The sequence below is a fragment of the Petaurus breviceps genome, unplaced genomic scaffold (genome assembly GCF_028583685.1).
Source record: "Petaurus breviceps papuanus isolate PSGF00001 unplaced genomic scaffold, PetGlider_PUasm1.0 138, whole genome shotgun sequence".
In the NCBI taxonomy this organism is placed as follows: domain Eukaryota; kingdom Metazoa; phylum Chordata; class Mammalia; order Diprotodontia; family Petauridae; genus Petaurus; species Petaurus breviceps.
In genome coordinates, this window is record NW_027185694.1 from 31052543 (window position 1) to 31073033 (window position 20491).

Below are 20491 nucleotides of genomic sequence, written 5' to 3' on the forward strand. Positions count from 1 at the left end.
AATCTGGAGCTCCAAAAGAAGAGTGCAAAGGTAGGTTTGTGATGGTAAGTACAGGCCTGACTGTAGCTCGAAGGGCTGGGGTGGCCTAAGGGGAAAGGGACTGAGTTTGAAGATTGTGGTGGCTCTAGGTTTTGTTGTGTTTCCCATATTCCTCCCCGTCCTTCTTTCCTCCTCTTCCTCCCTTTCTCCCTTACTTATTTGACTACAGGTATAAGGTGGTTCGAGAACTGAAACTGCCCCTCATTCATAGCCAGGAACATCAGAAGAGGCACATGGAGGTACAGGAATTACAATCTGCCCCTTTTCAGTTGGTGTTGCTTTTTAGTTTTGAGCAAATTTTTTTTTTTGTAAGTAAAAGGAAGTGACCAGGATATTTTGCAGGGTATAGAGGTATTGTTTGTTTTATGAATATTACTTGGTGAATTTTCACCAAAAGGTAGACGCATTTATACGGAAAGCTTCGTGGCTTTTTTATCATTCTTTTGAATGGAACCCAGAAATAAGACCTTTGGTCTTTATTTGCCTGTAATTCCCCCCAACCCCTCCTTAAATATACACTTGAGGATAAGTAGAAGCACTTTGAGTCAGGGTCTAATTCTTTCTTTCCCTTGCAGTGGGATGTCAGTTATGTATCTTACACCTTTCATGAACAAGATGCTACACTGCTGTGTAAAGGCAAGAGGGAAATTGGATGCTTATTTTAAGAACATTCATGTTGAGTGTGTTTGGAAGCCTCCAAGTGGGTGTATTGTATTGAATTAGTAGGCATTTACAGATTGCCTGGAAGCAAAAATGTTTACTACTGTAACCTCTTTCCCAGGTCACTTTTGATGATTATATATAGTTGAGAAATTTGTGTCTTTTTCAGTACCAATAACAATTTTATGGGGTTATTAACTGTATGATATGTAAATACACCTGCATGGAATGTGTAATTTATAGTTTAGTTTGAAAATTTGACTCTTGGTTAATTTTTATTTTATATGGTTAATTTTGTAAATTAAGAGAAGTAAAACTGATGTAAGAATATGCTGGGTCTGTCCATTCCAAACATTAAACTTTGTATACTCATTGAAGAACTCCTACCCTGTTACAGTAATAAAGTTCTTTCCCTCTATTTTTTGCCTTTTTTTTGAGGGGGAAAGGAATGGCAGTTGGCGTGAAGTGACTTGCCCAAGGTCACACGACTAGTAAGTGTTAAGTGCCTGAGGCCAGATTTGAATTCAGGTCCTCCTGACTCCAGGGCTGGTGTTTATTCACTGTGCCACCTAGCTGCCCCCCCTTCCCTCTATTTTGATGTCATTTTAAGTAGCAACTGACTGGGTCAATTAAGAGTATCAGTCCTGGGGTGGCTAGGTGGTGCAGGGAATAGAGCACCGGCCCTGAGTTCAAATCTGGCCTCAGACACTTGACACACTTATTAGCCATGCGACTTTGGGCAAGTCACTTAACCCCAGTTGACCTCCAAAAAGAAAAAAAAAATACCAGTGCTTTCTTGAAAGCATAATTTTTCCAACATCCTTTTTTAGCTTCACTAAAAAGACTTTCTAATATGTAACAGTGGTCCTAATTACTTATAATAAGTCAATGAAAAGATAACTGTCATGTTGCAACTTGGAAATGGTATTCTTTATTTAAAATACCTCTTTTCTTTCTTTGAGTTCATTACTTTTTGTCTTGAGTTTTTACTATGAAACCTGCCATTAAGAATAAATTGCCTTGTGTTTTACTCCGAGGACAGTGCCGGTTTCACAGACTGGGCTTAGATCTGGGTGAAAAATCATAGTAGTTTATCTGCATATAAACTTTTTAAAGTTAACTTTTTTGCTTCCTTTGATCTTGTATTTCAATTATATGCTTCCAGTTGCACTGTGAAAGGCGAGCCCTGCTTGTACAGACAGGTGATATGAAAAATATTGTGTGCTTGCTTTATGACTCTTAGGAGTCTGTTATAACAAATTCTAAAAAAATGATAGTCAATTCTCAGTTGTTCAGGAGCTGCTTAACTGGATCCTTTGCTTCTATTCTTTTTTCTATAACTTCTTTTCTCTTAACTCTTTCACTGTTCATTAGCACCTGTACCAGAAGGTGGGCAAGGGAAGGAAAATGAGGTGAATGAAGATTAGTTAGTATTGCTGCTTGATAAGGTTTATTTAATTTTTTAATAAAGCGGTTGGTCTGGAGAGTAATAAGGTTTTTGTATTGTATTTTATTTGTCCATGCATTCAATCTCTGTGTTCCATTAGTTTGCATAACTGAGAATTGAGTGTTATTTTCTAAGGAACAGAAAACTGATACATTTTACACATACAAATTTAATATAAAGAAGCTAGATTAGGGTGGGGGAGGTTCCATTCTTAATTGATATATACAGGAGCCTTCAGACAAATCTCTACTTGATATATAAAGGCAGGGGTCATACATGTTTCAGGACCTCTGGAGATTCTGGTGAAAGGTATGCAAAATAATAGCACGATATCCTTTTAGTGCTAGTCTTCCTAAGTATTTGGTCCAGTGATCTGTTCAACCTTTATCCTTATGAAATAATTAATACCATATAAATTGTAAGCCCCCATTTCCATCTATGTTTTCTAAAATTAATATGGGCCCCAAAGTAAGCAGTGGCCAAACATGATCAAGTTGGTTAGGGGCCCTGTGCCAATATGGGGAAGTTTGATTCCTAGTCATTTCAAGTGGACTGAGGGAACTTGAGTGAAGTGAAGTGGTACCTAGTGACTGCAATGAAAGGTTTCTTTTACTACCATGTTTCCCCAATAATAAGACACTGTCTTATTAATTTTTTGGACAGAAAAACACCAGAGGGCTTATTTTCAGGGGAGGGCTTATTTTAATGAACATTGACAGCAATTTTAATAAACAGGTAAATGTGAACAAAAAAATGTACCTTTATTCAATAAGCATATCACTGGGGAAGAGCAGGATGACACGCTCACTGCTGCAGCTCTGATTGGATGCAGCTCGGAGTGCGGCGTGCGTTTCACGGCGGGGGGGATGGTGCATAATGTAGCGTGTAGCGCAGGGGATCACCTTCACTACAGTAGCAATCTCAATAGGGCTTATTTTCGGGGGAGGGCTTATTTTAGAGGAATCTTACACAGTAAGGGGAGGGCTTATTTTCGGGATAGGTCTTATCATGGGGGAAACACGGTAGTAGGATTGCCTGATTCAAGGCTAGCTGATTCTTTGTATCTTTAATTAATATTTTCAAAAACATGTATCCATCTCATTTTCCAGTCACCTTTTGGTATTTAGGGGCTTGAAATGACAGTTTCTGAATGTGAGAGTGATGTGCTGTGCATTTAATCAGAGGACTTTGTTATCCTGGTCATTTTGGAACATGCTTATCTATGAAATGATCATAGGAAAATCTTTGGATTTGGGTGGGGGTTGAGATAGCATCATATAGTGGAACAGATGCTGAACTGGAGAGTGAGGGGAATCTGAAAATCTGAGTCCTCATCTCATTCCTGCAGTTAGTGGGCTAGTCAGTCATTTCTTGTCTTTGGGCTCAGATTCTTGACTTGATGAACTCGAAGATCTTTTCAGGCTCTACTGCTTTATGATTCCATATAGTGACATGTTGTTGCATCTTTCTAAGTATTAGAATGTTTTATTCTTGCTGTAAAGAATTCTTAGAGATAATTGGGGTATGGGATGTTTAATTGTCACTAGGAGTAGAAGGACAAAATCTATTTGGACTGCAAAATAGAAATATTTTAGTAGGTTGCTAACCCTTTTGAAGATCTTCAGCTCATCTCTGGTGTTTGGTACATACACTTTCATAATCATGCCTTGTAACTAATGGATCTTTGCCTCTGAACTCAGAATACTGCTGTTAACTTGAGATGCACTATACAAGTGATATGACCTACCTACCAATTTGTTAACTGAATTTCCTTTCATTTTATTTTATATGGGTCATGCCACTAAATAGTTGGGGAAATACGAGAGCAGTTACTTATCAGAAGGCCTTATTATCTAAGCATTAAAGTTACTTTTCTGCTATGTTTCAGGTGTTAATGGAGAGAAGGGTTACGTATCCTGTAGGTAATTGATACAGGCTTTTGTTTTTAACTGAAAATATCTTGGTTAAATCAGTGTGTTTTGGTAATGTAAAGGATTTGGGCTGTTTAATCTTGCCTTTCATTTATCTTATTAAAGTTATTTCCATTGAAGGTAGACTGTGAGATTTTTACCTTGTAATCTTTTTTTTTATTTAGCTACATCGAGAAGTTTACTGACTTTCTTCGCCTCTTTGTGAGTGTCCATTTGAGGAGGATAGAATCCTACTCTCAGTTCCCAGTGGTAGAGTTTTTGACACTGTTATTCAAGTACACGTTTCATCAGGTATGGTATGAAATTACTCTTTTCATTTAATGATCATTTGTTTTAATATTGTATTTTTATTCTCATAATCTTACAAACCTTAAAGCACTGCATAATGCTAACTTATAAATCCTCACAGTTTGTAGTTAATGCCATTCAATTGAAGGGAACAGAGAACTGAATTTCAAAAATGCCTTAAAATTAGGAACTTTTAGTTCCATGTACTTTTCATGAGGAATTTTACAGAGGAGAGGAGTCAGGATACAGACACACTAGGATTGCGTCCTTATTTCCTATTACTCCTTGAGAAAATGAGTGCATTTGTTGTGACCCCTCTCTACTCCCAGTTTCTGCACCTCAGTATCTCTCCTCCTCATTCCCTGTTGTTTTTTTCTTTAGTTCCAGTTCTGACAAAAAAGGTGGCTCTTGCCATAGTCAGTCCTTTTATTTGTTCCTTTGTCCCTGTCTTATTCCATTTTCTCCAGGAACTTTCACCCTTAATCATCCCATCTCTGTCATCTTCATTCTCATTATTACTGCTTTCTTTCCTTCTGCTGGCAAACATGTCCAGGTCTCCCCTTCTTTAAAACAAAATCAAACCATTTACTTTATCCTCTTCAAGCTCTTCTCTATTTTACTGTCAGATTCCTAGAATAAGCCATTTTATACTCATTGCCTCAACCTATTCACCTTCCATCTATTTCTCAACCCCTTTCAACTGGCTTCTGCTCTACTGAAATTGTTGTCTCCCTCTGGCTTCTTGGTTGTTTCTTGAAAGTGATACTCTTGTCTCCTGAGTCTGTTCTTGGAATGTTCTCCCTCATTATCTCTTGCATCTTAGCTTCTCTGGCTTTCTTTGAGTCTCAGCTAAGTCACCTTCCGCAAGAAGACCTTCCCAGTTCTCTTTGGTGTTCAACTCTGAGATGGTCTTCAGTTTATACTGCGTATCTTTTGTTTGTGTATAGTAGTTGGTGTGGTGTTTCCCATTAGACCCCGTGTTTCTTAAGAGCAGGGATTGTCTTTTGCTTTTCTTTGTATCGCTACCACATAGCACGGTCCCTGGCACATAGTAGGCATTTAATAGTTGATTGACTAATTCAATCAATTTGTATGTCTTCCTATCCTCCTAATCCTGCATATTCATTGTACTATAGTTTGTTTAGCCATTCTTTAATGATTGAATTTGTTTCCAGTACTCTGCTACCACAAAAACGGCTGTTGTGATTATTTTGGTGTGAATAGAACTTTCTTTTTTTTCTTTGACTAGCTTGGGGTAGGATCTCTGGGTAAGGAAGTATGGATATTTTAGTCACTTAAAAAAATTTTTTTTTCATTTTTCAAATGCTTTATTAACTTCTGATTTACATCATTCATTTCTGCCAAATTTTGAGTTACAAATTTTCTCCCCGTTTTTCCCCTACCCACCACCCCAAAATAGCAGTCCCACAGGATATCCCCTCTTCCAATATGCTCTCTCCCATATCTTCTCCCATACCCCTTTCAACTTTTCCAGTGGATCTCTATGCCTCAGTGCCTGTATATCTTATTTCCCAATTACATGTAAAATAGTATTAATAATAGTGTGTGTATATATATATATATTTAAACATTTGATTTTAAAACTTTGAATTCCAGATTCATTCCCTTCCTCCCTTGTCACCCACCCTTACTGGGAAGATAAGCAGTTCAGTATAGGTTGTACATGTGTGGCTAATGCAAAACAATAACATAGTAGATATATTGTAAAAGACTGACTATATTTCCCTCCCTCCTATCCCACCTCCCACTTGTTCTATTCTCTACTTTGATCCTGTCCCTTTTCAAAAGTAGGTGCTTCCAACTTCCCTCCCTCCCTTCCATCATCCCCCCTCTCATCCCCTTCCCCTCCTACTCTCCTGTAGGGTGAGATACCCTATTTAGTGTGTATTTCATTCCCTCCCCAAGCCAAATTCAATGAGAATAAGATTGACCCATTCGCTTTTGCCTTCCTATTCTTCTCCTCCATTGTAACCATTTTCCCTTGACTCTTCTATGAGAGATAGTTTACCCCATTCTGTCTCTCCCCATCTCCCCTCATTATATTCCTCTCTCACCTCTTAATTTCAGTTTTTAAGTATCATCCCTTCCTGTTAAACTTGTCCTGTGCCCTCTATCTATGTATACCTGTAAACATATGTACATATATTCACATATGTATTCATATGCTCATATACCCTCATATATAGACATATATATATTTCTATTCCCTTCAACTATTTTCATACTGAGAAAAGTTTCATCAGTTACAATTATGTTTTTCCATGTAGGAATGTTAATAGTTCAACTTTGATAAGTTCCTTATGACTTCTTTTCCCCATTTACCTTCTCATGCTTCCCTTGCTTCTTGTATCTGAATGTCAAATTTTCTATTCAACTCTGGTTTTTTCATCAAGAATGCTTGAAAGTCCTCTATTCCACTGAATGACCATATTTTCCCCTGAAACATGATACTCAGTTTTGCTGGGTAGGTGATTCTTGGTTTTAATCCCAGCTCCTTTGACCTCTGAAATATCACATTCCAAGCCCTTCGATCTCTCGGTGTAGAAGCTGCCAGATACTGGATTATCCTGATTGTGTTTCCACAATATTCAAATTGTTTCTTTCTGGCTGCTTATAATATTCTCTTCTTAATCTGGGAATTCCATAAACTGGCTATAATATTCCTAGGAGTTTTCTTTTGGGGATCTTTTTCAGGAGGTGAGATCCGTGAATTCTTTCAACCTCTATTTTGCTCTCTGGTTATAAAACATCAGGGCAGTTTTCTTTGAGAACTTCCTGGAGGATGATTTCTAGGTTTTTATTTTGATCATGGCTTTCAGGTAGTCCAATACTTTTAAAATTATCTCTCCTGGATCTGTTTCCCAGGTCAGTGGTTTTTCCCTTGAGATATTTCGTGTTGCCTTCTATTCTTTCATTTGTTTGGATCTGTTTAACAGCGTCTTGATTTCTCATAAAGTCATTAGCTTCCATTTGCTCCAATCTAATTCTGAAGCAATGATTCTCCTCATTGAGCTTTTGAGATTCTTTTTCCATCTGGCAAATTCGACTTTTTAAGGCATTCTTCCCCTCATTGCCTTTTTGAGACTCTTTTGCCATTTGAGTTAATCTATTTTTTAAGGTATTATTTTCCTCAGTCAGGCTGTTGACTCTCATTTCGTAATTTTCTTGCATTGTTCTCATTTCTCTTCCCAATTTTTCCTCCATTTCTCTTATCTGCTTCTTAAGGTCCTCTATGGCCTGTAACCAGCTCATATTTTCCTTTGAATCTTTTGGTGCAGGAGTTCTGACTTCACTGTCTTCCTCCTGTTCCATGCTTTACTCCTTTTTGTCCCCAAAATAGGAGTCTGATGTTGGAATCTTCTGTCTGCTTTGTTTCCTTTGCCTGGTCATGTCGCCCCTCAGTCACTTGACTCCTGGGATTTTTGCCACAGTAGGACTCTGCCACCTGTAATGTAATACCAAGCAAAGGCAACTTCCCAGGTTCAAAATACCAGCATAGGTGCTCTCTATTTTATTCAGTAACAAACCCAGAACAGAGAAGATCAAAACATGACATCATTCAAAATACAGCATTTACTAAGTGTGATTAAATAATCTCCAAGTACAACCCCACCCCAGGACCTTCCAATCATTCAATCAATTACAAAGTCTCTGTTCTAAATACTTCTCCACCCCTAGGCTATACCTTAATTAAGTCCACCACAAAGCCCCTCTTCTCAAATGGAGATTAGTTTCCAAACATAAGTAAAATACATTCATTTGCTCAACCACAGAACACAAAAAGGTCAAAAGTTCCCCACCCCTGGATCACAATTGAATCTACCCCAGAGTTACATCAAGTTTAAACACAGCACTTAATACCCAAATGGAGGTCTTTTCTTCATCTTGACACGAGGCAAGTTCTCAGCAATCTTAGTTCCTGGAGAGACAAGGCTTAGCAAGGCCATAAGATACATTGCCAGTCCCTTCATGAATTTATCCTCTGTCTGTAGAACAGCCCTAGAACCCCTGAACACATTAGCAAAGCCCTCTCCCAGGATTTCTGTAAACATACAACAAGAAAATCCTTCTTCAGGGCTTCTGAACCAACAGAAAGGCTCCCAGACCCCTGCAACAACAGTACTGTCCCTCACCAGTGGACAGTATTCATTCTGTCTGCAGGACAGTCTCCAGACCCCTGCAACAACAGTACTGTCCCTCACCAGTGGACAGTATTCACTCTCTGTCTGCAGGACAGTCTCAGGGCTTCTTAGCGAACAGCCAGGTTCCAGGACTTCTTCAACAAAAGGACTGTCTTTCACCAGTGGACAAATCTGGCAAAACAACATCAAAACAGACAGACAAAGTACCAGCAAAACAGCCATGTCTCCTCAGTCCTTGGCAGCTCAGGGGGCAGGTCTCAAAAGTCCAGGGCAATTCAAAGCGGCCACCAGCAATTCTCTTAGTCTCTCTCTCTCCACGAGGTGCTGCTACCAGAAAAGATCTTCCGCCTCTCTCTTGTGTCTCCAAATCTACGTCACCAGCTCCTCCCAATTCAGGACTTTCTTTTCACATCAACAAGCCCATCCCACAGGTGGGATTAACAAACTCTGGGTTTTAACACAATCAATTTGAAAACCAAGCCAATACAGGGGAATCTTTAATTGCCATTACTATCACACCACCACAGGGGAGCTTTCGTCCCAAATGCTGGGGTTTTCTCAGCTGCTGGAGGTATTAGATGGATGCCCTCTCTGAGGTCTCCACACGCTGTGGCAAGCTGGACAAACATCCCAGGACCTCCTCCCTAGACTGCAATCCAGATGCAAGCAGGTTAAAGCAAGAGCAATTACCCCTCAGACTGGTTGCTTGGTCCCCCTACACTCTGTAGGCCAGGAGCTGAAGCTGCCATGTGGCACTGGCTGGCTGTGCCAGCGTCTCAGCAAAGCCAACGCACTCCCACTTAGTGCGTCCCAAAGTCCAGACTGCACTGACCTCTCACTTTGTCCTTTGCATCTTTGTGTTGATAATTCTGGAAACAGCCACAGCTGCTGCTGATCTGGAGTCCCTCCAGCTGGTGGCTGGTCAGACCCACCCTGGGGCTAAAACCTCCGGCTCATGGGGGCCTGGGCTCGGCTCCAGAGTGCTGCGCTGGCCAATTCTGGGGCCGGGCTTTCCTCAGCAGGAGGTTAGCTTCTCTGTGTCATTTTGTGGGTTCTGCAGGTCCAAAGTTTGTTTAGAGCCCCCTTTTTACATGGATTGGGGAAGGGGAAGCTGGAGCCGCTTGGAGGTCCTGTTTCTACTCCGCCATCTTGACTCTGCCCCGATTTTAGTCACTTTTTAAGCATAACTCCAAATTGTTTTCCAGTATAGTTGGAAAAGTTCACCAGTTCATAGCTCCATTAACAGTGTATTGGAATATTTGTCTTTATACAACTCCCTTAAGTACTGACTGTTCTATTTTTTGCTATATATATATGTATATATATATTTTTGCTTTTTGGAGGGCAGTTGAGGTTAAGTGACTTGCTCAAGGCCACATGGCTAGTTTTTGTGTTAAGTGTCTGAGGCCGCATTTGAACTCGGGTCTTCCTGACTTCAGGGCCGGTGCTCTATTCAATGCACCACCTAACTTGCCCCTTTTTTGTTATATTTTGCTATAGTTAACAATTTGATATGTATGGTGAAACTTTAAATTAGAGTTGTTTTGATCTGTATTTGTCTTTATTTTTACTGATCTGATTGTTAAATGGTCACATGTCATATGGTTGTTCAATAGTTTGCAATAGAGTTCATTATTTTCGTGCTTAAATCATCTGCTGTTCAAAATTGTCTTTCTGTTTAGGGTACCATGATCCTTCTGGATATCCCATTTTGCAAATTGGGGTCATCTTCAGCTCTTTTCCTCACCTTCTGTATCATTCAGTTGCCAAGTCTTGCTAGTTTATCTCCATAATTTTTCATTCATTCATACATACATTCATACATATATACATACATACATACATATACACACACACACACACATACACATATAGTCCCTTCTCTCCACTCTCACAGCTACCATCCTAGTTCCAGTACTCTTCACCTCTCACTTGAACAACTGTAGTATTCTCCTGTCAATCTCTCCGCTTCTAAATTCTTTCTTAACCTAGTCACCACAGAGCTCTAAAATAATCTTCCTAAAGCATAGATCTGGCTATGTCATTCCCACTTTCAAGAATCTTCAGTGGCTACCTTTTATTTTCTAGTATAAGGCAGAAAATTCTCAATTTCCCATTTAAAGACCTTTCCAGACTTATTTCAAATTGTTTCCTTTCACACAATCTACTTTCCAGCCAAACGGCTTGTTCAGTATTCCCCTAACTCAGCATTCCATCTTCTACCTCTTTGACTGTGATTTAGATTATCTACTATACCTGGTGTTCATTTCCTTCAAGGCTCATCTCAGGTGTCCCCAGGTTTTGCTCTCACTAGAAAGGAAATGCTTTAAAGGCAGGGACTGGACTGTTTTTTGTTTTGTCTTCTCAGAGCCTGACACAGTGTCCTGTACATAGCAAGCACTTAATAAATGCTTGTTAAATTAAATTGAATTTGAGAGTTCTACATTCCAGCCAAACTTGACTATATTTGCTGTTTCTGAATTTGACATTCCATATTCCACTTCCATGCTTGTTTGTATAAGCAAATGTCTTATGCCTCCTGGAATGTGCTGTTTACTGATCTCTGTCACTCATAATCTTTTTTTTTGGGGGGGGGGGCGCTTCATCTCAGGTGCTGTGTTTTTCAGGAAGCAGGCTCTTCCTTACATTTCTCTCTGCAATTTCCCAGTTGTTAGTGCTCTCTCCTTTAGATTACATTGTATTTACATGTTATATGATGCTTGATAATAGGGACTGTTTTATTTTTGTCTTTCGTAGCATAATGCCTTGACATACAGTAGACATTAGTAGATGCTTATTGAATTGAATTAAATTTTTATAACAGCAACTAAATTTAAGTAGATTAAAAAATATTCCTTTACTAGGCCAGAAAAATAAATTTAGAGGGAGAAAGGGAACTAAAATAATTTTAATGAAATTTGGTCAGTCCTTATGAGTACACAGGGCACATCTGTGAGAAAAAAAGTATTGAGTGGTAAAGATTTCTGGAAGATTACACGGAGTTAAGAAGATTAGAAGGGTGAAGAAGAATTGAAAGATTTCAATTATAGAGGGATTCACAGAAAGAAGGAGAAACAGTTACATGAGATACTGGTAGGGTGTTGGAAACGAAATGGGGAGTTGATAGTAGAGGTTGGAAATGTTGAAATGGGTATAGAGAGATTGAAAGAGACAAAAGAATTTGAGGGGTTTCAAATAGTAATTGGAGTTCAAGAATTAGAAGGGACCATAGAAATTACATAGGCAACCTGCTTCTTTTACAAGTTGAGGAAAATGGAGCTTAGAAATGAGAACTGATATCGCTGTCATCAATCATGTGTTAAGTAACAGACCTAAAATTCACAACCACAACTTGTTTCCAAATTCAGTGCCTTTTTGATTGTACCAGGAATCTCAGGATAAACAGACAGAAATGTTTCCTAAATTAATTTGGTCTGCACTTGAAATATATTGACAGTCTGTAAATGGGAATCTAGGAGTATGGAATGACTCTAGGAAAAGGAGTAATTGGAGACATTTTGGAACTAAATAGAAGAAACAAAGCCTGCTTGCATACCAAAAAATTACAACATGTTATTTTTTATACTCGTTTAGTTGCATATTTGGTATTTTGGAGTGGAAATGCTGATAGCATTGAACTTTTCTCATGCAACCCATATTCTCCTTATCTAGAACCAGGGTTCTGTGGACTGTGGTTTAGGAAATCAGAGTTTGGGAAGAAGAGAAGGGGTACTAAAATTAGGAAGCAAGAGAGTGGGTATAAGAGAATAAGGTGAAAATGTTTTGAAATCTGGCTCCTAGTGTAAACTTCATTCTCCTCAACTCTCTTAATTACTATGTGAGATGGAAAGTAACTTAAGAACTAGACATTTAAAAAAATGAAACTCCTTTTTTATTAGAATTTTAATTGTCAGTTTTCTATTAAATTGAAAATGTGAAAGTGGGATTTCTCATTTTTGGAATGTATTATAGGTATGTGGTCATGAAACAAACAGCTGCCTTTCTTCTCTTTCCTTACCTTGATTATGTAGCCAGCTGAATTTCCTCTGTACACTTGACCTTCTACAACTTGTTCTTTTTATTTTTGGCTGAGTGTGGGAGGCTATGCTTGTTGTCCATCCATTCAAGGGGTAGAAAAAGGGGGCATATCTCTGAAGCTTGCCCTGTACTGGTATGCTTTTATATAAGCAGCCTTGTTCCCTGATTTTATTTTCAGCTTGAGTGGGAGAAGGTATAATCAAACTATACAGGCTTGTCTTCCTCTTAGAAGAGAAGCTAAGGAGGCTTGAAGAATGCCCCATCTTTCCAGATCATCAGAGAAAATGAAGTGTTTCTTTAAAAATGAAAAAAGGACACAAGGTCACAGAATCTTCTGATCCTGTGATATCAGTGGGAAAACAAGAAATGGGATCTTGAAGAAGCAAAAGGGAAGGTTTTCTGACTTTGTCAGGAGGTTGGAGGGTCGAAGATTGTGACAAATGAGAAGGGAAGAGATTGTTGGGTGCCAAGCACCAGACAAGAGGCTTCTTCTCCCATGGAGGAGGGAACTGAAGCTTCTGAGGAGGAAGGAAGTACATTGTGCTCCAAGGAATAATGTTGTGCTTCCACATATGTCAGGTGAGAATTCATCCAGTAAGGGTCAGAAGATGAGACAAGTAATGGCAGCTGTTTGTCAGCCTGATTAAAAATAGAGAGGTATGGTGTCTCCCTCCAAGGGATGGATCTGGAACCATCCAGGGAAACTCCTAAGACTTGTTTCTCTGCGTAACCACTGTCCACATCTGCTGATTTATTTGGGCACAAATGATGTTGCCAGAATGACTGTAAACATTGCTAAAGATTATGAAGTCTTGGGAGAGGAGCAGACTTTATGGGGTTACTGATAGAAGTGGTTTCGATGTCACTATTGCTGATCAAGGGCTTCAGAAGGGAGCAGCAGATTTGGGAAGTGAACAACTGGTTAGATTGTATCTGAGAATAGGATTTGGATTACTGAACAAGAGTTTCAAGTATAAGAATAATATGCTCTTGGCTAGAGATGGGTTGCCTCTAACAAGGGATAGTATTTTTGTATTTGCCAGTAGTCTTGCAGTCTAAAGGACCTTAAGTTGAAAAATAAGGTTAACAGAGAAACTATCTAAATATCTTACAGTAGTTGTAGTTCTCAAAGAAGAATAGTAGAGATACTCAGATTTTTACAGGAGACAAAAATCCAAGAAAACCAATAAAACTGGGATGTCTGTACACAAATGTACAGAGTATGGTTAACAGTGTAAACTAGATAAATTTCAAAACCAGCTGGCAAAATTGACTTTGTAAATATCACAGATACTTTGTGGGATGACACCCGTGATTGAACTGTGCCTCTGGAAAAGTATACCTTATTTGAAAGGAAGAGGTTAGGGGAAAGAGGTTAAATGGAATGGTATATTTAGAAAATACATGCATATAAGGAAATCCAGGAACTGGTAGAATATGGGGCGGAGAGGGGGAAGGGAGGGGGTAGCACCTTGGCAAGCTTTTGTGTGAAAATCAATGTAGGCAGAAAATGTAGAAGTATTATCATCAGTATATACTGAAGACTACCTGTAATCCAATACTACAGGGGGTCTTTAATCAATGTGGGTCTATCTTTCAGTGATGTAGACTGCCACCCATCCATGCCTCACCAATGATGTGATTTTTTAAAAACTATCTTGGAGAAAAGAGAGTCAAAAGAAAGGCTATATCTGATGTTTGGAGTAAATGAGATGATAATGAGCAAGAGATAAGGTAAAGCAGCCCAACTCTTGCTTTGTTTTTCATTGCCAAGGAGGGTGATCTGGGCCATAATGATCAAAACAGTAGTGGCTAATAGGGAGTTGGTAGTGAAGGCAAATAGGGAGATAGTAGGAGTCACCAGGCTCTGATGAACTATATTCTATTGACAGGTGTTATTCTGAGGCATTGTCAATGATCTTTGAAATACTATAGAAAATGGGAAAGGTACTGTAGGTTTGCAGAAGGAAGAGTGTCCCAATTTTAAAAAGGGAGAGAGGGTCTAAGATTGATCTTAAGTTGTTGGAAAAAATCAGAACATCTAGAAAAGTATTGGTGAAGCAACAAAGTCAGCACAGCTTCATCAAGAGCAAAACATGTCCGGATAACCTGGTTTTGTTTTTTGACAGATTTACTAGATTGGTTGGCCCAGTGTAATGCTAGAGATAAAGTTCATCCAGATTTTAACAAAACACTTGATAAAATCTCTCCTCATTCTTATGGACAAGATGGAGAACTGTAGCCTAATAACATAGTTGAACAGATTAAGAACTGTTGGTTGTCCAGACCCAAAAAATAGGTTGGCTTTTGGACTGAATAGATTAATTAAATGAAATTTAAAAGAGAAAAATGTAAAGTTGTACACTTTCATTCAAAAAGATTGACTTCACACATACAAAATAGGGAAGGGATACCTAGAGAGAAGTTCATCTGGAAAGGATCTGATGACTTTAGTAGACTGCATGCCCAGTCTGAATCAATAATGTAGTATGACAATTTCAAAACCTCCTGCAGTCCTTGGTTGCATTGAGGATAAAGTATTCTGGATGAAGTGAATGATCATTCACTATTTATTTTGCTTTGGCCAGGCCACATTTGGAATGTTATGTTTAGTTCTGGATGCCATATTTTTAAAAAGTTGTTGATAAATTAGGGAATATCCAGAAGAGGGCAACCAGACTGGTGAAAGACCTTGGGATCATATCATATGAAAATTGGTCGAAGACCCTCTACTACATTGGAGAAAAGAAGATTCAGGGGAGACAGCACCTGATATAGAGAATTTGAAGTGCTGCTGTGCTCTGTAGAAGAGAGTTGAGACTTTTTATATTGGGCTCTAGAAGGCATGAACTGGGTAGCAGGGTGTGGAAGTTGCAGAGATGTAAATTTGCTGTAAGGAAAACTTTTTGAACCACCTTAGGAAGGAATAGGTTTTCCTGTTACTGGAAGTTTTCAGAGACAGGCTAAATGTAGCTGCTTGTTGGGTATGTTTTAGAAGTTCTTGTTCAGGTTTGGTTAGATTAGGTGGCCTTTGAGTTCTCTTCTGAAATTCTGTCTCTCTAATAGGGAGGAAAATGGAGATGGTAAGGGAGATGAAGGTGAAATCCAGGGGCTGTGTTCTGTACTTTATGGGGATGAGATTTAAAGATAAGGACTAGAAAGAGCACTGCTTTAGAAGTAAGGAGAACTGAGTTGTCACCCCAGCTCTGCTACTAAAGTGTGAACATTAGCAAAGTAATCTATTTTTGATACATATATTACCAAGGAGGAAATTATCTTAAAGGCTTATTGTTAGGTTAGCTTTCCTTGTGATATTACTTTACACATTTCAGGGCCCATTTACATCATAAATATTGTCAGATTCCATCAGAAATGAATTTCTACTTATTTTCAAGTTGCTTTGAACTAGCTGGGGGTCAGGAGTGAGTTGGGCTAAGATGTGTTGGGGAAAACAAGAAAGGCCTCTTGCAGAAGACCCTGAAGGAAGGAGTCTTGAAGGAAGCCCAAGATCCAGTAGGCAGAAGTGAGGAAGGAAAGCTTTCCAGGCATGGGAGAGAACCAATGAAAAGACAAGGAGACAGGAGATGGAGTATTTTGTGTGAGAGACTACAAAAAGGCCTTTATTGTATTTAGGTTTTTTTTCCCCCATTTCCTGGAGGCTGCTTGGAAGGAGCCAGGAGATAGGGAGAGAGAAGATTAGTGAAAGAGAAAAAAAACATGATAGCAGGGGTAGTCAACTGCAAAACCCAGCATGGAAGAGGATTTTTGTCTAGTATTTGTATCTGCTGTTCTTTATTTCCCCCAGTCTTTGATGAAGTAGATAAATGGTAGGCCAGAAATTGACATGCTGCTCACTAACATTAAGCTTGACAAGCATAAATGACATATTTGCCTTCCTTCCACTTCGGCTCTCCTTCGCTTTCTGATCCAGTCATCAGAATAGTATTGATATGGGGCAGCCCATATCAGGGGTTGGATAGTCAGATAGAAGGGGAAAGAAAGCTTTGACTAGACAGCAGGAGCAGAATGTGCCAAGTGAGAAGTTTTGAGGACTGTGCCTTGTATGGAAAAAGTGTTTAGTTTTTATTGAACTGAATTAACTTTGTAATAGGAAGAAAGTAATGCAGTGCTTATTGAGAGGCTGTATGTGGAAAGAGGACTAGACTTTGGAGCCCTGTGTTTGCATCAGGCCTCTGCCACTTAATACTCTGTGACCTTTGGGCAAGTCATTTAGCTTATCTGGGCGTCAGTCTCCTCATCTGTGAAATGAAGGCTTTGGATTAGATAAGACCCTATACTCTGATCAGCAATTGTTTGAAATTACATTTGGTAATTGGGGCCTTGATTGGAAAATTCCTGGAGAGTTATATTGTGGTAATTTTTTCCCCTCTACATTTCTATGCTTTTTATTTTTAGCTTCATTTCTTCTAGCAGATCTTGTTTTTGTGGCCAAGCAATTTTTTTTCTTTGAGGATTTATTATTCTCTTCTTTGGGATTATGTCTTGGGCTTCACAACCTATAAGATTTCTCCATTGTCTTTTATGTTTCCTTCTATTTACTCATATTGGATTGGATGGATTACACAGATTAGTTATTGGATTGGGACTTTTTACTGGCACTTTTGGATGGGTTGAGTAGCCCCTGTTTGGTTCCCTCTGATTTGTGGTTTGGTTGCTGTTACTGTTGCCATTCTGAATGGAATTTCTCAGACTATGTCTCAGCCTCCAGATGGTCCATTGGCTTCAGTCTGTTTTCTATCTACCTCTCCTTGAGCAATTTCCAGTTAGGAGTTGGTACCATTTCCTGTTTTAACCCTAATTTGTCTCATTTTAATGCTAGCGATTGCACAGGTCTTAGACCTCTTACAAGGTCTTCTTACTTTGACATTTAAGACCTGATTTGGCCTTGTTTATTGCTGTGGCCCTGTCTCTCTGTAAATGACTTATGTAGGCACCCCTTCTTCTCCAATCCCCTTCTTCTGTTAGGCCAGGGCTGGGATCTGGCTTCAGACCCCAGTTATGGCTCTCTTACTGAATTGAGAGTCCCTGAAGTATCTTTATTTATAACACCTGATGAATTCAGGCCCATTTACTAGTTGTCTTCCTTGCCACAACCCTTCTCTCTGTGCTTGTGGTATTCAGATCTGATTATTGGGGCTTGGAACTGGCTTCCCTGATGTGATCCTACTCCCAACTTCTGCATGGTTCCAGTTATAGTTTTGTACACTTGTGGATCAGACAGAACATCTTTGATTTTATTTATCATTTTTGTTTTCTGGGGTTCTTTTCAGATATTTTCTGGGGTGTGGAGGAGAGTTGTACTTTTTTGGGAAGTTTTTTATCTTATTATCTTAATCTGAAATCCTAAATTCAATTCTTTACCTTTTTTTTAGCCACTGAAACAAACCTTTGGTTTTAGAAGATGTGTTCATTTATTGACCTTCATAACAATACTTCTACATAATATCTGTTGAGAGTTCATCCGTAACTATGTATAAAGCTTTTAACTTATCTTTCTTGAGCAGAAAAAAATTAAGGGACTATTTTTACAAAAGTGAGCTGAGATTCTTTGATTTCACATATTGGAGGAGTATTTGTTTAGGAGGTAGCATGCTTTTTGTTTTTAACTTTTTAAAGAAACAGCCTTTTCAAAAATAAGCAATTTCTATTTTTTTAAATTACATTATCTGTATTTCTTTTTTATTATAGCCTACCCATGAAGGTTACTTCTCTTGTTTGGATATCTGGACTCTTTTTTTGGACTATCTGACTAGTAAAATTAAAAGTCGTTTGTCAGACAAGGAAGCTGTACTCAGCAGGTAAACAATAAAACTACTTATTGCTAGAAGCTGAAATGAAATTCATTGGTATTTCTTGTGCCCTAAATGAAGTGACTCAGATGAGCCTCTGATGTTAGACAAAATCATGTTAGCTTAAAGTAGAGTGGTATTGTTATGCACATTTTCCTTAAACTGCATTTCCTTGTTTACATGCCCTTAACACATTTCCCAATTTTTTTTAGCTTACCAACATGATATTGAGAAATGTATTGCAGAGAAATTCATGGAACTGATGCAACACACCATTTTATGGTTAGTTGCAAGGTTCAGCCTACTAGTTAACAGGCAAAATCAATCTAAGGATTTGCAAACTCTTGGGATATGAGTTGACTGAATTTGAGAATAGCTTCATATTAGATGATTAAGTACCTTGGCATTTTTTAGTTGATAGAAACTTAGTATACTCAGTGAGATGAACAAGAGCTGATTTTGGCCCACAGAAAAACTTTATTATTAAATTATATACAATATTGGGTAGAATTTAGATTTTAGTATTACACTCATGAGATGTTTATAATACAAAAAAATCAAGACGGTAAAATATATTGTTAAAATTTTAAATCAGATTAAAAATATTGTCTTGTCTAGTATATGTTCTGTCAGCACATGAACTAACAATCCAGGAACCATTTTGTACTAGCCCAGAATTTGCCCGATTACAGTGGAATTTGTTTAGATTTTGTACAATTTGCAGCTGTCATAATTTATTTGTAACCATTTGCATAGAAAATATTGGGCAGATATATTGTTTAGACATGAAACTGGCTTCCATCTGAATGGATTGCCATGTAAAAGTTGTGAATTCCCTGTCCTGGAATTGTACAAGGATGACCACTTGTTAAGTGTGCTATAGAGGGGATTCCTGCATGGAATGGCTGTTTGGACTAGGTGACCACCAAGACCAATTTCATCTCATATTTTATAGTTGTAAATAAGGTATTGGGATTAGGTGTTGTAAACTACCCTTAAAAACCAACCACCAAGAGTATTTATGATAGAGATATTAATATTTACTCCTTTATTCATAAAATGCTGCTTTTTAGTTATAAAAAGGAAGTCCCAAGTTACCGTAAGATGGTTTAGATGTGGTTATTGTAGGTATATTCATGTTCAGAAACTCTCATTGCAAAGTAGCAGTTCCTCTCTGGCATAATCCTCTTTGAAAATCATTGGTTGTTTGGTTCTTCATCTTGAAGAGAACTAAAATGACATCACTATGTTGAGGTCAAGGTACGTTGTGTCTGACTGTGGCTGATCAGACCACTACAAGCTTGGAAGCTACAGGTTGGACACAGATAGTCCATATGAACATCCAAAGTGGAAATATCTCTAAATTTGTACATCCTTATGTTTCCTTTGAGCTACTACAATTTTGCTTTGCTCATAGAGCACGGTGCCTTCTTTGATGTGGGCATGACATGCTGAGTGCTACTGTGCTAGTGTCTCCCATGTCTCACAATTGATTCCTGAGTTCTTTAGAGAGACCTTGAGAGCATCCTTCTGTTGCTTCTTCTGACCTCCATGTAAACACTTACCTTGTGTGGGGACAAATGTATATTTGGCATTCAAACAACATGGCCAGCACATTGGAGTTGTATTCTCTGTAGCTGAATTTGAATGCTTGGCAGTTCAACTCGAGAACTGCCTCAGTGTCTGGGTGATCTTCAGAATCTTCCTATGACAATTCAGATGGAAGCTATTCAGTTTCCTGGCATGGTGCTGGTATGCTGTCCAGGTTTCACGGGCATACAACAATGAGGTCAGCCTAGCAGTTCTATAGACCTTCAATTTGGTAGGCAGTCTTATACTTAATCTTTCCTACACTTTCCTTTGGAGCCTCCGAAACACTGAACTAGCTTTGGCAATGCCTGCATCAATCTTATCACCTATGTGGATATCCTTGGAAAGTATTCTGTCAAGGTAAGTGAACCTATCTGACCGTTCCATGTGTGGATGGTGTGGTGCTGACTGGTGGAGAACCTCTGTTTTCTTGGTGTTAATTGTTAGGCCAATTAGCCCAGGCAGCAGGGAATTGTTTCATACTTTGTTGCATCTCAACCTCAGAGGTTGCATTGAGTGCATAAT

At 38.7% G+C, this 20491-nt stretch overlaps 1 protein-coding gene across 1 annotated transcript in view; it reads left to right on the forward strand.

The window, feature by feature from the left end:
* XPO6 (exportin 6) overlaps positions 1-20491 on the forward strand; it is a 143953-nt gene that overhangs the window by 53480 nt on the left and 69982 nt on the right. Inside the window, exons 8-9 of the mRNA XM_069064132.1 lie at positions 4242-4368; positions 18276-18385. Coding sequence (XP_068920233.1) covers positions 4242-4368; positions 18276-18385 — 237 coding nt within the window. The remainder of the gene's footprint in view (positions 1-4241; positions 4369-18275; positions 18386-20491) is intronic.